Source organism: Carya illinoinensis, chromosome 11 (assembly GCF_018687715.1).
Source record: "Carya illinoinensis cultivar Pawnee chromosome 11, C.illinoinensisPawnee_v1, whole genome shotgun sequence".
Lineage (NCBI taxonomy): Eukaryota > Viridiplantae > Streptophyta > Magnoliopsida > Fagales > Juglandaceae > Carya > Carya illinoinensis.
The window spans coordinates 4,681,844-4,698,562 of NC_056762.1; the positions used below are offsets into that span (position 1 = coordinate 4,681,844).

The 16,719-nt window shown below is 36.2% G+C and overlaps 2 protein-coding genes across 4 annotated transcripts; both read right to left on the minus strand.

Moving 5' to 3' along the window:
- Positions 1-6,078: 6,078 nt before the first annotated feature.
- On the minus strand, positions 6,079-8,821 carry LOC122281851 (CASP-like protein 4A3). 3 transcript variants are annotated; one of them, XR_006230334.1, is made up of 4 exons: positions 7,990-8,821; positions 7,109-7,244; positions 6,612-6,723; positions 6,320-6,463 (listed from the first exon to the last, which is right to left on the minus strand). XR_006230334.1 is itself a non-coding variant. In XM_043093664.1 (3 exons), the coding sequence occupies exons 1-3, from the start codon at positions 8,598-8,600 to the stop codon at positions 6,269-6,271; spliced, it is 942 nt and encodes a 313-aa protein (XP_042949598.1). In that variant the 5' UTR covers positions 8,601-8,739; the 3' UTR covers positions 6,079-6,268. The 3 variants fall into 3 exon arrangements, 2 of the variants coding, with proteins under 2 accessions (XP_042949598.1, XP_042949599.1); XM_043093664.1 differs by lacking the exon at positions 6,612-6,723 and having other exon boundaries at positions 6,079-6,463; positions 7,990-8,739; XM_043093665.1 differs by having other exon boundaries at positions 6,321-6,723.
- A 1,127-nt stretch (positions 8,822-9,948) lies between these two features.
- Positions 9,949-16,060, minus strand: LOC122281849 (protein EXECUTER 2, chloroplastic). Its single transcript, XM_043093662.1, has 11 exons — positions 15,688-16,060; positions 14,324-14,440; positions 14,173-14,238; positions 13,231-13,337; positions 13,074-13,155; positions 11,934-12,629; positions 11,347-11,473; positions 11,075-11,244; positions 10,891-10,965; positions 10,543-10,635; positions 9,949-10,421 (listed from the first exon to the last, which is right to left on the minus strand). Exons 1-11 carry the CDS (start codon positions 16,003-16,005, stop codon positions 10,320-10,322), a joined length of 1,953 nt encoding a protein of 650 aa, XP_042949596.1. The 5' UTR covers positions 16,006-16,060; the 3' UTR covers positions 9,949-10,319.
- Positions 16,061-16,719: the final 659 nt, after the last annotated feature.

Here is a 16,719-nt window from a genome sequence, read left to right on the forward strand (position 1 = left end):
AAGCCTGATTTGGCGAATGAGTTATGGAGATGTTATTGGGCCGAGAGTTAGCAAAAGGAAAGAAGTGTTCATCAAAGAGTACATCACGTGAAATGAGATTTTTCATGATATATGGAGCATGAAGCAGATTTCTAAGAATAAAATAAGAGGATTGAGTGGGTAAAGAAGAGTCACTGAAGTTGTGGATTAGAAGATCTAAGCCATCCCCAATGCAAATGGTGTTTCCACCTGTGTACTGTTTTGAAGGGAGGTTCAGATTGGACAACTCATTTGTGATGTGGTGTGTTGCCACTAAGTCAAGATACCACAGATTGTCTAAGAGTGAACTTGGAGCTAGCGCTGTATAATTTGCAAAAAAATTCTGTGGTGATTTAAACTGGTATGAATGGTTGAACTGGTGTCGGCACTGAAGAGCAACATACCTTGACTTGTTGCAGACTTGACAAGTAGGGCGCTATTGGTTGAACTATTGGGATGTATTGGTGTATGCACCATTACGGCCTCCACAACCATTGGAAGGATACCTTCCTCTGCTACGTCCTTGTCTTCTACCTCGTTGAGGAGGATGACCTCTGAAGGTGGTTGCTGAGCTGAAATTAGCAAATAACTCAAGAGAAGAAGTTATGTTTTTAGCATTATGAGAAAGACGATGTTCATGAATGAGAAGAAGTTGGTATAATTCCTGGGAAGTCAGAGGTCCAGCTCTAGCAGTTACCGAAGTTAGGAAAGACTCATAAGATGGTCCTAAACCATTCAACAAATAGGTCACGAGCTTTGTATCAAAGATAGCAGTTCTAGTTGCAGCAAGTAATCAGAATTTTCCAAAGTAATCAGAAATATTTTGGTCAATATGAGAGAGGTTGGTTAATTGAAAACGAACTTTGAACTCCTTAGCTTGTGAGTGAGACGAGAACATGAAGGAAAGAGAGTTCGATAGTTCTCTGCTTGTGGTGGAATAGAGGACATGGCCAAGAATGGATTCGGAGATAGAGAATACCACACTCAAGATGAGTTGATCAGTATGTCGCCATGATGCATAGTCAGGATTGGGTTTAAGTGTTTGATCAAAATTATCAGCGAGAAATTTGGGTGGAGATGGTAGAGTGCCATCAACATAACAGAAGAGGTCTTGGCCTTTTAGGTAGACATAAGTTTGTACTTTCCAGAGAAGATAATTTTCGGTGATGAGCTTTATGGTAACAATGTGAGAAAAGAAATAGGTAATGGACGGAGAACAAGGAAGGGAAGAAGAGAAAAAGGTGGCCATGGATCTGAGGGACTCGTTAGTCGTGGGTTCTGGATATCATTTTCTCTATGTCATATGAGATATAGAGTCTGTGTGTGGTAAGGTCTAAACATTTATTCCCTTTGTAAGAATTGTTGTAGCCTAGAAAAAGGCATGCGGCGGATCAAAATTTAAGCTTATTGGAGAGAAACAATCTAAGATTGGGCCAACATTGACAACTGAAAAATTTGAGAAATTTGTAATATGAATCAGTGTTATAAATCATGGAAAAGGGGGGATTTATTGTTGAGTGTTTTAGATGGAAGCCGATTAATGAGATAGATTGCAGTTTCAAATGCATCAGCCCAATATGTGAAAGGAAGAGAAGCTTGGGCCAAAAGGGTAAGCCCAATCTCTACTATGTGATAGTGTTTATTTTTTTTTTTTTTGACAAGTCTGTTTTGTTGATGTGTATGTGGGCACGAGAGACGATGGTTAATTCTAAGTTTTTGACGCATGGAGGTGATGGGTTTGAATTCACCACCTTCATCAGTTTGGTTAGTAACTAACTTGGTGTTAAACATTCTTTCAACAAATGGCAAGAAATTGGAAAATACATGAATAACATCATATTTACGTTTAATGGAAAACAACCATATAAAACGAGTAAAATGATCCACAAAGGAAATGTAATATTTATAGCCCAAACGAGATACATAGGGGGTTGGGCCCCAAACATCTGAACAGACTAATTCTAAGGCCTGGTATAAACAGCCTGACTAGTAGGAAAGGGTAATTGGTGACATTTTTCTAGAGGACATTCATGACTATTGAAAGGTTCTTCAGTGGGAAAAACTGACAAACATTGGTTGTGCAAGATCCGAGGGACAAGTGTGAGAGATGGGTGAACCATCTTGTGATGCTATTAAGGAAGGGAAGCTTTCTCACTGCGATGAGCAGAAGGAGGTGAATGGCTGATGGAAGGAAATACGTAGAGGCCATCACGGGTTGGTCCTGTGAGGAGAGTTTACTAAGTATGCGAGTCTTTCACAGTGAAATGAGTAAAGTGAAACTAAAAAAAAAACAGTAATTATCAGTGCAAAAATGAAGAACAAAGATGAGATTTTTCGTGATAGATAGAGCATAAAGCAGATTTCTAAGAATAAAATAAGAGGATTGAGTGGGTAAAGAAGAGTCATTGAAATTGTGGATTGGAAGACCTAAGCCATCCCCAACGCAAATGGTGTTTCTACCTGTATACTGTTCTAAAAAGACGTTCAGATTGGACAGCTCATTTATGATGTGGTGCGTTGCCACTGAGTCCGGATACCATGGATTGTCTAAGAGTAAACTTGGAGCTGGAGCTATATAATTTGCAGAAAAATTCTGTGGTGATTTGAACTGATATGAATGGTTGAACCCATGCCTGAAGAGCAACATACTTTAACTTGTTGTACACTTGACAAGTAGGGCGCTATTGGTTGAACTATTGGGATGTATTGGTCTATACACCATTACGGCCTCCACGACCATTGGAAGGATACCTTCGTCTGCTACGTCCTTGTCTTCTACCTCGTTGAGGAGGATGGTCTTTGAAGTTGGTTGCTGAGCTGAAATTAGCAAATAACTCAAGAGAAGAAGTTATGTTTTTAGCATTATGAGAAAGACGATTTCCATGAATGAGAAGAAGTTGGTATAATTCCTGGGAAGTTAGAGGTTCAACTCTAGCAGTTACCGAAGTTATAAAAGATTCATAAGATGGTCATAGACCATTCAACATATAGGTCACGAGCTCTATATCAGAGAGAGCAGTTCCAGTTGCAGCAAGGGAATCAGCAAGTAATCAGACTTTTCCAAAGTAATCAAAAATATTTTGGTCACCATGAGAACGGTTGGTTAATTGAAAACAAACCTAGAACTCCTTAGCTTGTGAGTGAGACGAAAACATTAAGGAAAAAGAGTTCGATAGTTCTCTTGCTATGGTGGAAGAGAGGACATGACTAAGAATGGATTCAGAGAGAGGAAAATAGCACACTCAAGACGAGTTGATCAGTACATCGCCATGGTGCATAGTCAGGATTGGGTTTAAGTGTTTGATCAGAATTATCAGTGAGAAATTTGGGTGGAGATGGTAGAGTGACATCAACATAACATAAGAGGTATTGACCTTTTAGGTAGGCATAAGTTTGTACTTTCCAGAGAAGATAATTTTCGGTGGTGAGCTTTGTGGTAATAATGTGAGGAAAAAAAAAAAGGTAATGGAAGGAGAAGGGGAAGGAGGAGAAGGAAGGGAGGAAGAGGAAAATGTGGCTATGGATATGAGGGACTCGTTAGTCATGGGCTCTAGATACCATGTTGAAATAATGGAATTTGAAGAAACTTCTTCCTTGCTTTCATTACATAATGTTGGTCTATATATAGACTTTACAAAAAGAATCAAACAAATATTTGTTGATTACGTGACACAGCAGAGAATAACAAATACCATTTTCTCTGTTGTGCTTATTCTAGAACTCACATCTGCTGTGTTGTGCATGTGTTAGTAGATTACTATGTAACAAACTTCGTATTTTGAGTACATATTCTAATAATCCAAGTGGGCATATATCCTGATAAATGTTTAGGATCTTGATAATAGGTCTCGAGTATTTTTCTCAACATTTTTTTTATTTAGTTATTAAGTATGTTTTATTTTATTTTATTGATATTGTGAATTTAATTTAATTTTTTAAAAATGTTTTAGAGTGTTTTAAAAATACATGAAAATAATAATAAAAAAAGAGAATTATTTTTACACTTGTCGGTTCTGCAGTGGCAGTAGAGCCACTATGATATATCCCACCTGTCACCTACCAACCAGTTTAAGAAATTAAAAAGAAAAAACAAAAAAATCTACAAAGCCAGCCCATGATAACAACTGGATAACAATCTGCCAACCCAGCTATGATTGTTACCCAGCTACATAACTGGGTTGGCAGATTGTTACCCACCTGATACCTTTTTTTTTTTTTTTTTTTTTTCTTTGATTTTAGCTTTAACAAGAAGACATTAATATATGTGTATGCTTAAGGACAAAATTTATTCTGTGACAAATGTTTTTTTTTTTTTTTTAATAGAGTGACAAATGTTTTCTGTTTTGTCTGAAAGTGAAGCAAAGGGATTAAAATCTCATGTTTGTTAGGCTTAAGAAAAGAGGAGACAGCTGGTCAAGAATGTTTGTCATGTAGTTCACGTTTTGAGCATTTCCTTAATATTTATATGTGTGATGACTGATTAAGGTCACCACGTAAACCCTTTTTTTTTTTTTTCTTAAATTCATTCGAATAATAAATTAAATTTAAATGTATTTATTTCTACATCATTTTATATATTGGTGGGCTCTGACGTGTCCGATATATAATATATATTTATGTATTATTGTAATGAATTTATTGGTGAGTTCTGACGTGTCCATGTACCCATTCCAGAGGCGGAAAGATCATTAATCACCAACCATAACACGTCAGCAGTAGTGAACATGAAATAAATCAAGTCATTAACAACCTAGTTCTCAATCATTTCAATTTTTTTTTCTAGAAGCAAAATAAATAATAAATTTATAAGAATTTATAAAAAAAAAAGAAAGAATAAAAAAAAAAAAAACTGTCTGGCGTGACTCCCGCCATCTGGAGTCATCCCACATGGGGGTGTTCGTCCACCCATGAGTCACCCTAGCCACCCCTGAATTATTCTGTAATTTTTTAAATCTATTATTGAATTATGATAGAAATAAGTTTGATCGGGAATAATTTGGGGGTATGCGCGCCTTTTTAGAAAAGTTTAAGGCCTTTTTGATTAATAAAATATTTTAAAAAAATTTCCTCCAACATAAAGTATTTTTTATTTTTTAATTTTTTTTTATCTAATTATTATCTAAACACAAAATTCAATATAACATTTATAAACTTTCAAATAGAAATATACATATTTTTTAAATTTTAAAATAAAAATAATATTAAAAAATTATATTCAAACAATTTTTTAATTTTATAATATTTTTATTCAAAAAAATTCTACTCATTATCCCCACACCACAAATAATTTTTAAATTTTTTATTTTTCTCTTTTACCAAATGTGTCTATATAGATAATGAGTAAAAAAATTTAATTAGTTATAAAGAATAAAATAAAAAAAATTAAAAAAACTATAGTATGTAAAGAGTGGTGTGGAGATGATGAGTATATATATATTTTTATAATATTATATCAGTCTAAAAATACATGTCAACTTCAATAAATAATAAATATACAGAAATGCTAAAGCCATTCATGGGAATCCTGATAGGAGGTCCTAATAGCAATTTTTTTTTTTACTTAGTGATTAAAGAAGTGTTTTCTAATGACGTTGTGATTTTTTTTTAAATATTCAAAAGTATTAAAAAAAATACATTAAAAAAAAATTGCAGTGTCGGAATCTCCGTCGGGATCCTCCATGTGTGGCTGTAGAGCCACTCATAAAGATATTAGACACTAAACACGTTAAAAAGCAGCCCCACCTACATTGCTTACCTACCTACCATCTATAAAAATATTTATACAACTCAAAAACAATTTTTACATGCTTAACACAAACAAGCAGCGTAGGTTACAAGCTAAAAAATGAAGTCCACTAAAACTTCCAGTAAGGTTTAGGAATTCATCCATTCTGTTGGTAACCCACGTGGAACCTTGAAATTTTCCAGTGTTTGGTTACCCTTGTTAATCTTTTCTTGCAGAAACTCGGAAGTTAGACCAAGACATTTGTTTTTCAACACGATTTGAACAAAATTGGTTGCTTGGGTAAAAATGCTTAAAAGCAAAGTTCTTGCAGAAGGTAAAAACTGGAATGGTTTCTTTACCATTGAACATTCAAATGAAATTAATACGTTTTTCTTTTTTGTGTCTAATTTTAACGGGAACAAAAATCTATTGAATCTGTCTGTACAACATAAAACCTATATGTATATATCCTTCAATCATCCCCAACACGGAGATTGAAGGAACATGAAACCGGCCGTTCCAAGATTATATGGATTCACGGGTGCAAAGGTTGTAACCAGATATAAGGGAACTAATGGCGAAAGCAGCAAAAGCTAGGAATGCCATACTGACAGATGCAGTAGCCATCTCTGTGAACTCATCTTTCCCCCAGTTTGATTGCCAATCGTCAACCCGGGTGGCTGCTGATGAGGATGATGATATGAGAAGATATGCTAGTACCTGCCAATCAAATTAACATATCAACAAGTACCATTTGGCTCAGGATGTAAACACAGAAGGTTCTCAAGCAAATGACAATAAGAGGTTACGACCCTCAATATTAATCATAAATTGGAATGCCAAGGGATGGGAACGTTTGGAAACTAACATAGAGAACAGACCCAAGCTAAGTTATATTTTAGGGGTAATATCACTTAGCTTGGGGCTGACTAGTCTGAACACCTGTAGCACTTCCTAATGGTTTCAGCAGTTGACTCAATCTGCACCACCACCTAAAGTCTTAGTCAAATCAAAACTTGCAAAGAACCAGTAATAAACAAACTACAATATCACAAAATGCAAAGCTAACAGCAAAATTCCCCCAACAAGTCAAGGATATTGTCTGACCCGTATAATGTCCAAGGCTCATGCCTACATCATTACGATAGAAAGTACTGTTTCTAGAATGAGCTTGATAACCTATAGCCATTGTGGCATCCTGTAACAATGAAGTGAATAGACCTGGAAAACTTGAAACCCATAGGGTGAACCAACGCACAATACTCCAGGGGTTCCATTGTGTAGAAAACGTGACAGAATTGACATGGAAATCATAGGCATAATAAAGGTAAGAAGACTAAAAGATACGGAAGTTGCAGAACTTGCCTGATCCATAAAGAAAACAAAATGACGCCGTAGATAGTGGCGAATCATATAATTTCCGGTCACCAGATGGTAGGTTAAATCGTATGCTTGGAAACTCGAATATACAAATGCGATGACATTAATAGATAAACAATACCTGCCAATGAATGAACTTTATCATCAGATCAAATCTCTAAAAAGAATAAAATTAAGGAGAGAAATCAACAGAGAAGGGGGGAACAAAGACTGACAATATTCATAATCTTTTTTTTTTTTTTTTATTTAGATTAAAAAAGAATAAAAATCAGAGAGTATTCAAGCAATTTCAAGAAAATTATCAGGATGCAGCGCATTTTTATTGCTAAAATCATCAATCAGTCCTTTAGCCCCTTGGCATTTTTCTTTTGAGGAACAATATATCAGAAAGTTAAGCATTAGGACACGTGTCATTGATTTTACGTAAGCTCAAAAGCATTATTTAATTAATTCCCTTAAGGGGAAGTTCACTACAACAGAAACCAAATGAAGAGGGATTTCACTGGGTCACAGGCTGATTCACAGCAAGCGCACTGGAATGTTGGCATTTACTAAGCTGAGGAACAGACAAACCGATTTCTTTTTTTTTTATAAGTAACAGACAAACCGATTTCTAAGGATGCTTTCGAAACTCCTTCATTAATAGACAAACTAACACTAAAGAAAAAAGGTGACCCGATGAAGCCTATCATATATACTGAGAAGCTGATAACAAACATTAAGATCAAAGTCTCCAAATTTAAACCAAAACCATTAAGGGAACAATAAAGAGTGCCTATTTGCTGTGAATTAGTATCAAATTTCACTGCAAAAATAAGACATATATATGTATGAAAATCACATCGAGAGAGAGAGAGAGAAGAGACCTGTATTCCTTATAGCGGTCGAAGGAGTCGCCGCTCCAACCCTGGGTTTTATCGGCGGCCATAACTGCAAAGGAAATTAAGCAGAGCACAAACTCGCTCAGCCGAAACCCTAGCGCAGCCATCTTAAGCATCTCCTCACTCTTGGACCTCTTCAGAATCGACGCCACCGTTCCCGATCTCGGATCATCCCCACTGCCGACCGGTCCCACCTTCCACACCGACTGAGTCGGCTCTTCCCTGATCGCCCGATTCAAAACACTCCCCGGAGACGGAGAGTCCGCCGCCTGGGCGTTTCTGTTCTTGCTCGCGCTCTCCGGCGGTTTCTGGCCGTCCGAGGGAGACTTCAGCGGCGAATACGGCGTGCACTTGTCGACGACAACCATCGCCATGGAGTTGTCCGAAGGTTTCACTGGAGAGTTTTGCAGTGACTCGAAGGTTTCACCGTACTCGGATGGCATCGGGGAGGGGGAGCCGCGGAGTGGAGAATGTGACAAGTCCGTGTGAGTGGACGACAAGTCAGAGTTCCTCGACGTTGATTTCTTTATGGGCGATTTGTGTTGCTGGTGGTGGTGGTTTTCCGTTTGAGTTTGGGCTTTGGCTTCAGCTTCCATTTCGCTTCTCCTTACTTTCCCGAATTTTAACGGGGTAGAGAGATCTCTCTGTTTGGGGACTCGGAAAAGAAACAAGGTGACTTAAAACTTTCACGTCCCGCTGTGGGAACCATTTCTTTTCATATTCCGCAGTGGGTACACGCCACGTGTCCCCACTACCTTCCCAGTAAATTTTCTTTCTACCTGTCGCTGATCTCATTTCCTTTCCCAAAAATATTTGGAACTAAGAAATGATTTGTTATTTAACTAATTTATAAATCTTAAATATCAGTCACATCCACGTTATTTGTAAAAGCTTAACCATATTATAAAAAATTATTATTTTTTCTAATGTAATCCATTCTCTCTCTCTCTCTCTCTCTCTCTACATAATAACCAATCCTTGTCTAAAATTAATAATTAAGATGAATTCTCTGTGAAATAGGGAATAATTTAAACAAATATTTCCTCTTAATTGGATTGTTATAATTTGAATATGAAAAAGAAAAAATGAATATGATAAATGGTAATTAGATTATTAACGGTATAATTTTGAACTCATATATTCAAAAAACGGACCTCAATTTAATAGATTGCTTGGAAGGAATTTCCGCTAATCCAATTTGGAGAATTTTTATTTTATAATTATTTTCTCTGACACCTAGAAAAATCCATTGCAGAGATATATCCAAGCAACTAGGGGAAGCTTTGAGTGAAGACTTTTTATATGTGGGTTATGACACAAAATGAAATGGACAATACAAAAAGAAAGTTACTAAAGTTCTAATGGTTGCTTTAAGAGTGGGGCATTCTTTTGACATAAAGCCCTAGAGAGCACAAATTCCTTCACAATCTTCTTTCTTTCTTTCTTTCTTTCTTTGTTTTTTTTTTTTTTTTTTTGTTCCCTTCTCGGTTTTCTTTCGGTAGACAGATTCTACCACTATGGTGTGAATGGAAGAACAATCATAGGAAGCATCCTACAAAAATAATGGACCTTGCCCTTTGCCCACAAGAATGATGCTATGTATAATTCCTTTTACGTACTCTTTACGCACTCCACTGTTATGATTGACTGCATTAATTATTTTTTAATACACAGCCAATCACTAAAAAGATACGCAAAAGTGATTGCATATAGAATTTTTGTGCCCACAAAGACATTACTTTGACCAATGCCTCCCTACCTATAGATTTAAATAGTATATACCTAAAAGGAGCAAGAAAAGCATATCTCCCTCTCTCCAATTTCTCACTTGCCTTTGCGTTTTAACTAACAGAAAGCAAAATCCCCACACCCATCTCTTTTACTTTTTAAGGACTCCCATGATATATCATAATCTACCTTTTCATATGGAATAAACAACTGACATCTGTAAACTTGTGAATAATTTAATATTTAATACACAAGTTCAAGAACAAAAGAGCATGTCATACGACTTTGGTAGGACTCCTTCAGAAAAAACAAAAGCTTTTCATAGCTTACAATAGGGGATGGGGATATGCTAATGCTTTTACACAACTCGGACATCAATAAGAAATCTTCCTCTACAACACGAGGGGAGTGTTTTACCATAATTTGGTCGGTCAGCAAAATTGACATACAGCTCGAAAGAGAAGCTAAAAAAGAAGAGTAGAAAAAAGAAGGCTTAAACAGAAAAATTACCCCAAAAAATCTACCTTCTTTGCTCAACTATGGCACAGATAGGAATCAATCTCAGCCTCAAATGCTGGATCCAATGGTCAGTCTGGTAGCTTTAATCTGTTGAAGAGCACAAGAAAACTCTGCTCAGGGACAACATAGAGGAAACCAAGATCTGCGCCTTTGACATACGGACCAATGCCCTGCACAAAGATATTAATAATAATAAAGAAAATTACATTACAGCTGAATATTCTAGTCACAATTAGTAATAAGGCTGTACTGAGAAGACATGCTAGTACAAATAGTTAACAATCTCATTACCCTTCCATTTAGTTGGAGAAGTTCTCCATCAACCCATTTTGGATTTCGGAACCCAAATTCTGCAATTCTCCCTTGACCTTTGTAACTTGCAACCTGGTTAAATACGCAATGTTTGAGAAGTCCAGGGAGACTGAAATTTGAGGCAGCTTAAATGAGAGTGTAAGCAATGCTTTGCACGACAAGTTTCTTCAAGCAGAGTTACAATTTTAAGGGTGATGAAATATGAAATACATTTACAGAAACCTACTTGTTCCCAAAGCACCAAATACATGGTTGAGGATCTCATGTGCTAGGTGTCAGAAACAATGAAAACTAAATACATGACGGAATAATTGCAATTAAGATTACCACTCCTAATTCATCTGGATACATTGCACGGCTGGACAAGTGATTTCCTCTCCCAATTTTAGCACGAAATGTCACCTGGATGCCCCAAACTAGATGGCTTAGTATTACAAAAGTGTGTTTATACATGCATTTGCATACAAGAAGGTAAACTAGCACAATCAAGGAGTTAAAAAAAGCAACAAACCTGGCCAGCAGGAACGTTTAGATCCCCAGTCAGCTTCACTGCCTCTACATATTCAAAAAACTCCACATCTGAAGACTTGTCTTCATCATCCCCAGCATTCCAGTGGCCAAATTTACGCCGCAATTGTACCACCTCAGTACCATAAGGGCCGAATGCACCAACATACAGGCCTATCCATCAATCAAAAGATTACGCCATCTAATGGACATCCTTACATTGAATTTTAAGGGATATCTAATAAAGAAAGAAAATGGATGGATGGGAAAACTCACCTGAGAAAGGATCTAAATCTCCTCTGGAAGTGGTAATCCGACTAAAAGTTGTATACTCAGATAATCTGCTGCGCTTTTGTGCTTGACGAACAGCAAGCTTGACAATTTCACGGACATTTCTAGAAACCTAAAATTAAGTTAAGCATAAAAATGCTTATTTGTCAAGAATAGCATGTCATTGCAACCCAAATTAATGGAGAGAAAAAATACAAGGGGGACATGATGATATCCAAATTTTAACATTGACAAAAAAATATCCAGCTCTAAATACTAAAAACTGACATTTTAACAGTTAGACCCTAGAAAGATCTAAATACTAAAAATTGACATTTTAATAGTTAAACCCCTAGAAAGAAAAGTATGTGATTTCTATTAAATCAATGGAGTTTCAGTTTTTCCTTTGGATTTCAAAACCTCAATTATAAACATGAAGGGAAGTTCTTAATGCAGAAAACAACAATGCTTGCCAAGTAAAACGAAAAACATCCAAATGAAGTCATTCCAATATTTATTAGTAGTAAAACAAGAGTAATCGACTACAGATAATGCCCACACCTCAGTGGCAATGCTCTAAATCTGAACCTCACCTTTGAAGAAACTTTGTCTGTGCCCCAAAATGCCTTGGCAACATCAGGAGGCATAAGCTCAGAGACACCTTGCGCTGCTAGAGCTGCCACTTTGACTCTGGACGCTTTATTTTCTCCTGTATCATGATCTAAACTTCTCCCAGGAATATGTAGCACAAAAGAATCTCTCTCCATATCTCTAATTTCAGCAGGAACACGCACATACTCGTCCTTGATAGGAGTATCCTCATTATGTACAATCCCGCCAATAAAAAGCTTCATATCCAAATCCTTTTCATCTTCAGAGGCATCACTACCTCCTCCTAGGGTGACATCATCAGGCTGAATCTCGTCCAAATTTCCAACTCCTTCAGTATTCTCAGTAGATCCCATCTTCTCACTGTCTTCTTGCATCAACTGCTTTGCAGTCTCACTATCCTCTACAACTTCTTCGGTAACATTGACATTCATGACTTTAACTTTCAATCCTGGAATTTTTTCTTTAAGAAAATTTATCACACTTTTAATCCCCTCCTCAGTCACTCCCTCAATGTTAGTTCCCTTCTCCTCAGTTCTCTCTGCCTTTCCTTCATTTTCCTGTATGTCCACTACAGATTCATCCTCAACTTCGGAAGTCGAAGGGTGAAGGTCTTTTGTGAGCTTGGATGGCAAACTGGAATTTGCTGAATTTCCTTTGGCTCGTTGCAAGCATACTACCTGTCAACAGATAATGTACCATACGCATTTCATATACTGTAATAGAAACTTGGAAATCTAACAGATCCTAAGGAGCAAGACCCCTACCTAAGCCACATCAAGAGACTAACAGAGAAAGTGGGTGGGATGAAGAACAGTCTGCACAGATGCTATGCGTTGTTCCTCCACATAAAAACTTGTCTTCTTTTAATTTAATTTAATATATTTGTTTTTAAATTGGACTGGACCTCAGGTTTTATAATACACTCATATTGGAGGAATACCGTGGATACAAATGATCATTCATAATTAACAGTATTTAAACAATGCAGTGTCAAATTGTACCACCTGGTCCAGGTCAAAACTTGAAACTATTGGGGCCCAATCAAACTATAACAAAAAAATCCAATGAACCCAGGTCCTACATCAACGAACAATAATCTAAAAGAAGAATCAGGACATAACCTGCATGATATATGTCTCATCAGTGTCTTTGACCACAAATATTTCAAATAATGGAGTTCCCGGAGCTGAAGTTACCAACTGTCTGCAACAATCAATAGACGACATTTTACAAAAATAAATAAAGGAAAATAAGAAGAAAAAGAAGGAAAAACCTTACCTTGGACTGTAACTCCTGCCTACGAATCTGCCAACACCAGGAGTTATCCGCACTAATCTGCCAAAGGGATCATCTGATTCTTTTGGGTAGCCCACCCACCAACCGACCTACGTATATAGAGATGATCGTTTAGAGACAAATAAACATTTTATCCACAGAAACATGTCTCATTGTAAGGCTGCTGCTAGTATTCTAATAAGATAAATTAAACAGAACAACAACCTTGATATTAGACAGCTATTAAATTAATTAAAATTATTTAATTATTAAAAGTTAAAATATCTTTATTTAAAGGATGTTGTGCTCAGCAAACTGCTCACTGTGAGAGCCCCTCTTTTTTATGAAATAATTATTGCAGAAAGTAGAAGCATCACACAACTCCATTAGTAGTACAGAAATCTCAGATGGATACTAATGCATATTCTACATTAACTAAAAAATATAAAATTGTTTGCCATACATTTTATGACAGTTCACTAGGTTTTCACACATCTAGCAACAGTTCATGATAATTTTGCACTCCCAAAATTATCGCATAGTTTGACCACTAAAAAAGGCCATCCCCTTGCTCTAAAATGGTTGAAAGTCCCATCAATGCTACGTTGTCAGCCATCAACATTAATAAATGTAGAGAAAAACGAATTCAACTAACACAACATGCCATAGCCCACATTAAAATTAATGTCACGCAAAATAAGAAAATTTCTTCCCAATAATGGTCTCTGTTTCAGATTCTACTACATTTTCAACCTGTCACTTGAAACTAAAATTAAAAAAAGAAAAGAAAAGAATAAAAGACGGAAGAAGATGCCTACTGAGGCCGAGGAAGATAATAAGAGTAGCTGAAAAAAAGGGCAAACCGGCTTAGTAGAAGTGGAATAGGGTAACTATTGAATTTAATATGTATTAGATGTGATAAAAATTACACAGGATAAAAATTACCAGTCCACTTCCTGTGTACCTACACAACCTCGAAGCATCCAGGTAACGCTCTTCTTCAATTGCATTCTGTAAACATACAACAGATCAGATCAATGGTCCAATTAAAATGTGTGCCAGTCCGCACATCTAGGAAGTCACATTTTGCTCTGACCTTTAACTGAGACATGATTTCAGCAACACAGTCCTTTGATGTAGCTTCTGCAATAGCCATTTTCAACTTTGCAGCTTCTTGGAAGTCTTCGTTCTCAATTGCATCTTCAAGTTGAAACTGCCAAACATGGAAATCCCTTCAGAACCATACAAAGACAGTAACTTGCATGTGCCAGACTGACACTCAGCACTTTCATCTTTAATATAAGAAGTACATATAAAATTTAGTTGGAAAATCAGATCAGGATTAACAGCCGTTTTTACATTGTACATGAACCATAGGCTCTGTAGTTCTCCAAAATGAATCTCAGCATCATTAGAGACAGGTATTCGGATCATTATGTAGAAAAACATTCCAAAGATGCCAGCCACTAGTTGGTGGTGACTCAAATTTTCTGATACAGAAAAACATAATTACAAAACCATATATTCCATCTTAGTTTTGAGCTTCCAAAATGAATGGATGGAAATTTCTCCAGTCCCCTCTTTCTCTTTTCTTTCTATTCCTTGGGAACCAAGCAAAGGAATATGTCAGAATCACTTTAAATTCCGTAACTGAAGTTCAATTCCTCGGCTTTTTTTTTTGTTTTTTCACAAAAAACCAACTATGAAAAAAAAACTAGAGAACAGTTCTGAAGGCTATAGAAAGCCGAGGAATTCTACTAAATTATATATTGGTTTAAGTTAGTCTATGGAGAAAAAATATAACTATAAACACGAATCCTAGTTACAGAATTTTGGAACTGGGGGATGGGGGAGGACCCTGCTGCCAAGATGTTTCTAAAACTGATTGGACAGGACTAGTGTCCAATAATTTCAGGTTATTGGTTCCCATTTCCACAAATTGTTTGCACCCTTGGGCCTCAGAAAGAAGTCACACCACATGAAACTCAGCTACATATCCTTACACTTTTGACCCCTGAAACAGGGCGAAAAAAAAAAAAAAAAAAAAGAAGAAGAAGAAGAGAAGAAAAGAAAAAAGGAAAGAAAGAAGAAAAACCGGTAACTTTTGTCGTACCAAAAGTGAAGGAAAGTAGCAACTTTTGTGCAATATTGCAATTTTCAAAACACTTGAACAACATTGAAGTCTTCAAATTATTAGTTACCAAGTTTCTCGTGCTAATAAAAACCAAACAAAAAAACTTTCCGATACCCTATCTTATTAGCTCATGCTTACATGAGCTTGCTATTCAATCTTAAGCAGGGCATTATCCGTAAATTAGCTGAATGGGCGCACCATATCAGGACCCGCTTAGAAAACATTATAATTAAACCACAAAAATGGAGAAAAAAATAAAAAATTAATCCATGAGTCTCTAACAGTCTCACTGAAACAGAGTCACACAGAGGAGAAAGGGGTGGTACCTTGAGAACGGACGCAAAGCTCTCGGCCTGTTCAATCTCAGAGAAATGGCGATTCCAGCGGTTCCAATCCCATTCCAAGGAAGAATTTCTGTTGCTGTTATTCGAGCAAAGGCAACGGGGGCCGGGCTTTTTGCGGCTCTTGTTGGAAGAAACACCATTCCTGGCCTGGAGAGAGCAACAGCCCCAACCCAGAACAAAATTCAGATTGGCTTTGGATTTCTTGGATAGGAAATCCGAGCAACAGTAGAACAAGGGTGGTCTCAATTGGGGAATTGGGATTGCTTGTCCCACCCCCCATGCATTACCCACCGCCACCATCTCTCTCTTCTCTCTCTATCTATCTCTGTGAATCTCTTTCGAAGTGAAGGGGCTTTGATTGATATCTTTTAAGGATAGGAACGAGGGATAAGTTGAGAGCCCAAATAGTATATTCAGATCCGTTGGATCTGTGGGGTCCAGTTCAGATATGTTCGGGTGGATTGACATTCAGAATTGGGCTGCGTTCCTCTTCCGCTTCTTACTCCTGTGCAAATTTTAAAGAAAAATTCTTAATACAAGTCCATACACTACACAATATACATTTTTTTAATTTTTTTCTTTTACTAAATATTTGTTATATAGATAATGAGTTGAAAATTTTAATTAATTTTAAAATAATAAATTCAAAAAAATTTTAAAAAATAAAAAAAGTGATGTGTGTTGTATAAGAAACTTATGAATAGCAAAATTCAATTTTAAATATCGTTTCGTGACTATTTCGGTTAAGGGGCTAGAATGAAATATTTTAATATTAATAACGTTTTAGATAATATTTTAAGATAGTCTATATATAGATAAATTAATTATATTTTAAAATAACATCAATATAGGTCTTAAAAAGTTAAAATACATATTTATAAAACTTAATAATACTTTTAAATTCTCAATCTAACTATTTAAAAGAATAATCATTCATCTTTATCACAAAAAGAGAAGAAGTGATTTGATTTTCAATTCTCAAGAAAAGATAATTGACAAAAATTAAGAAAATAG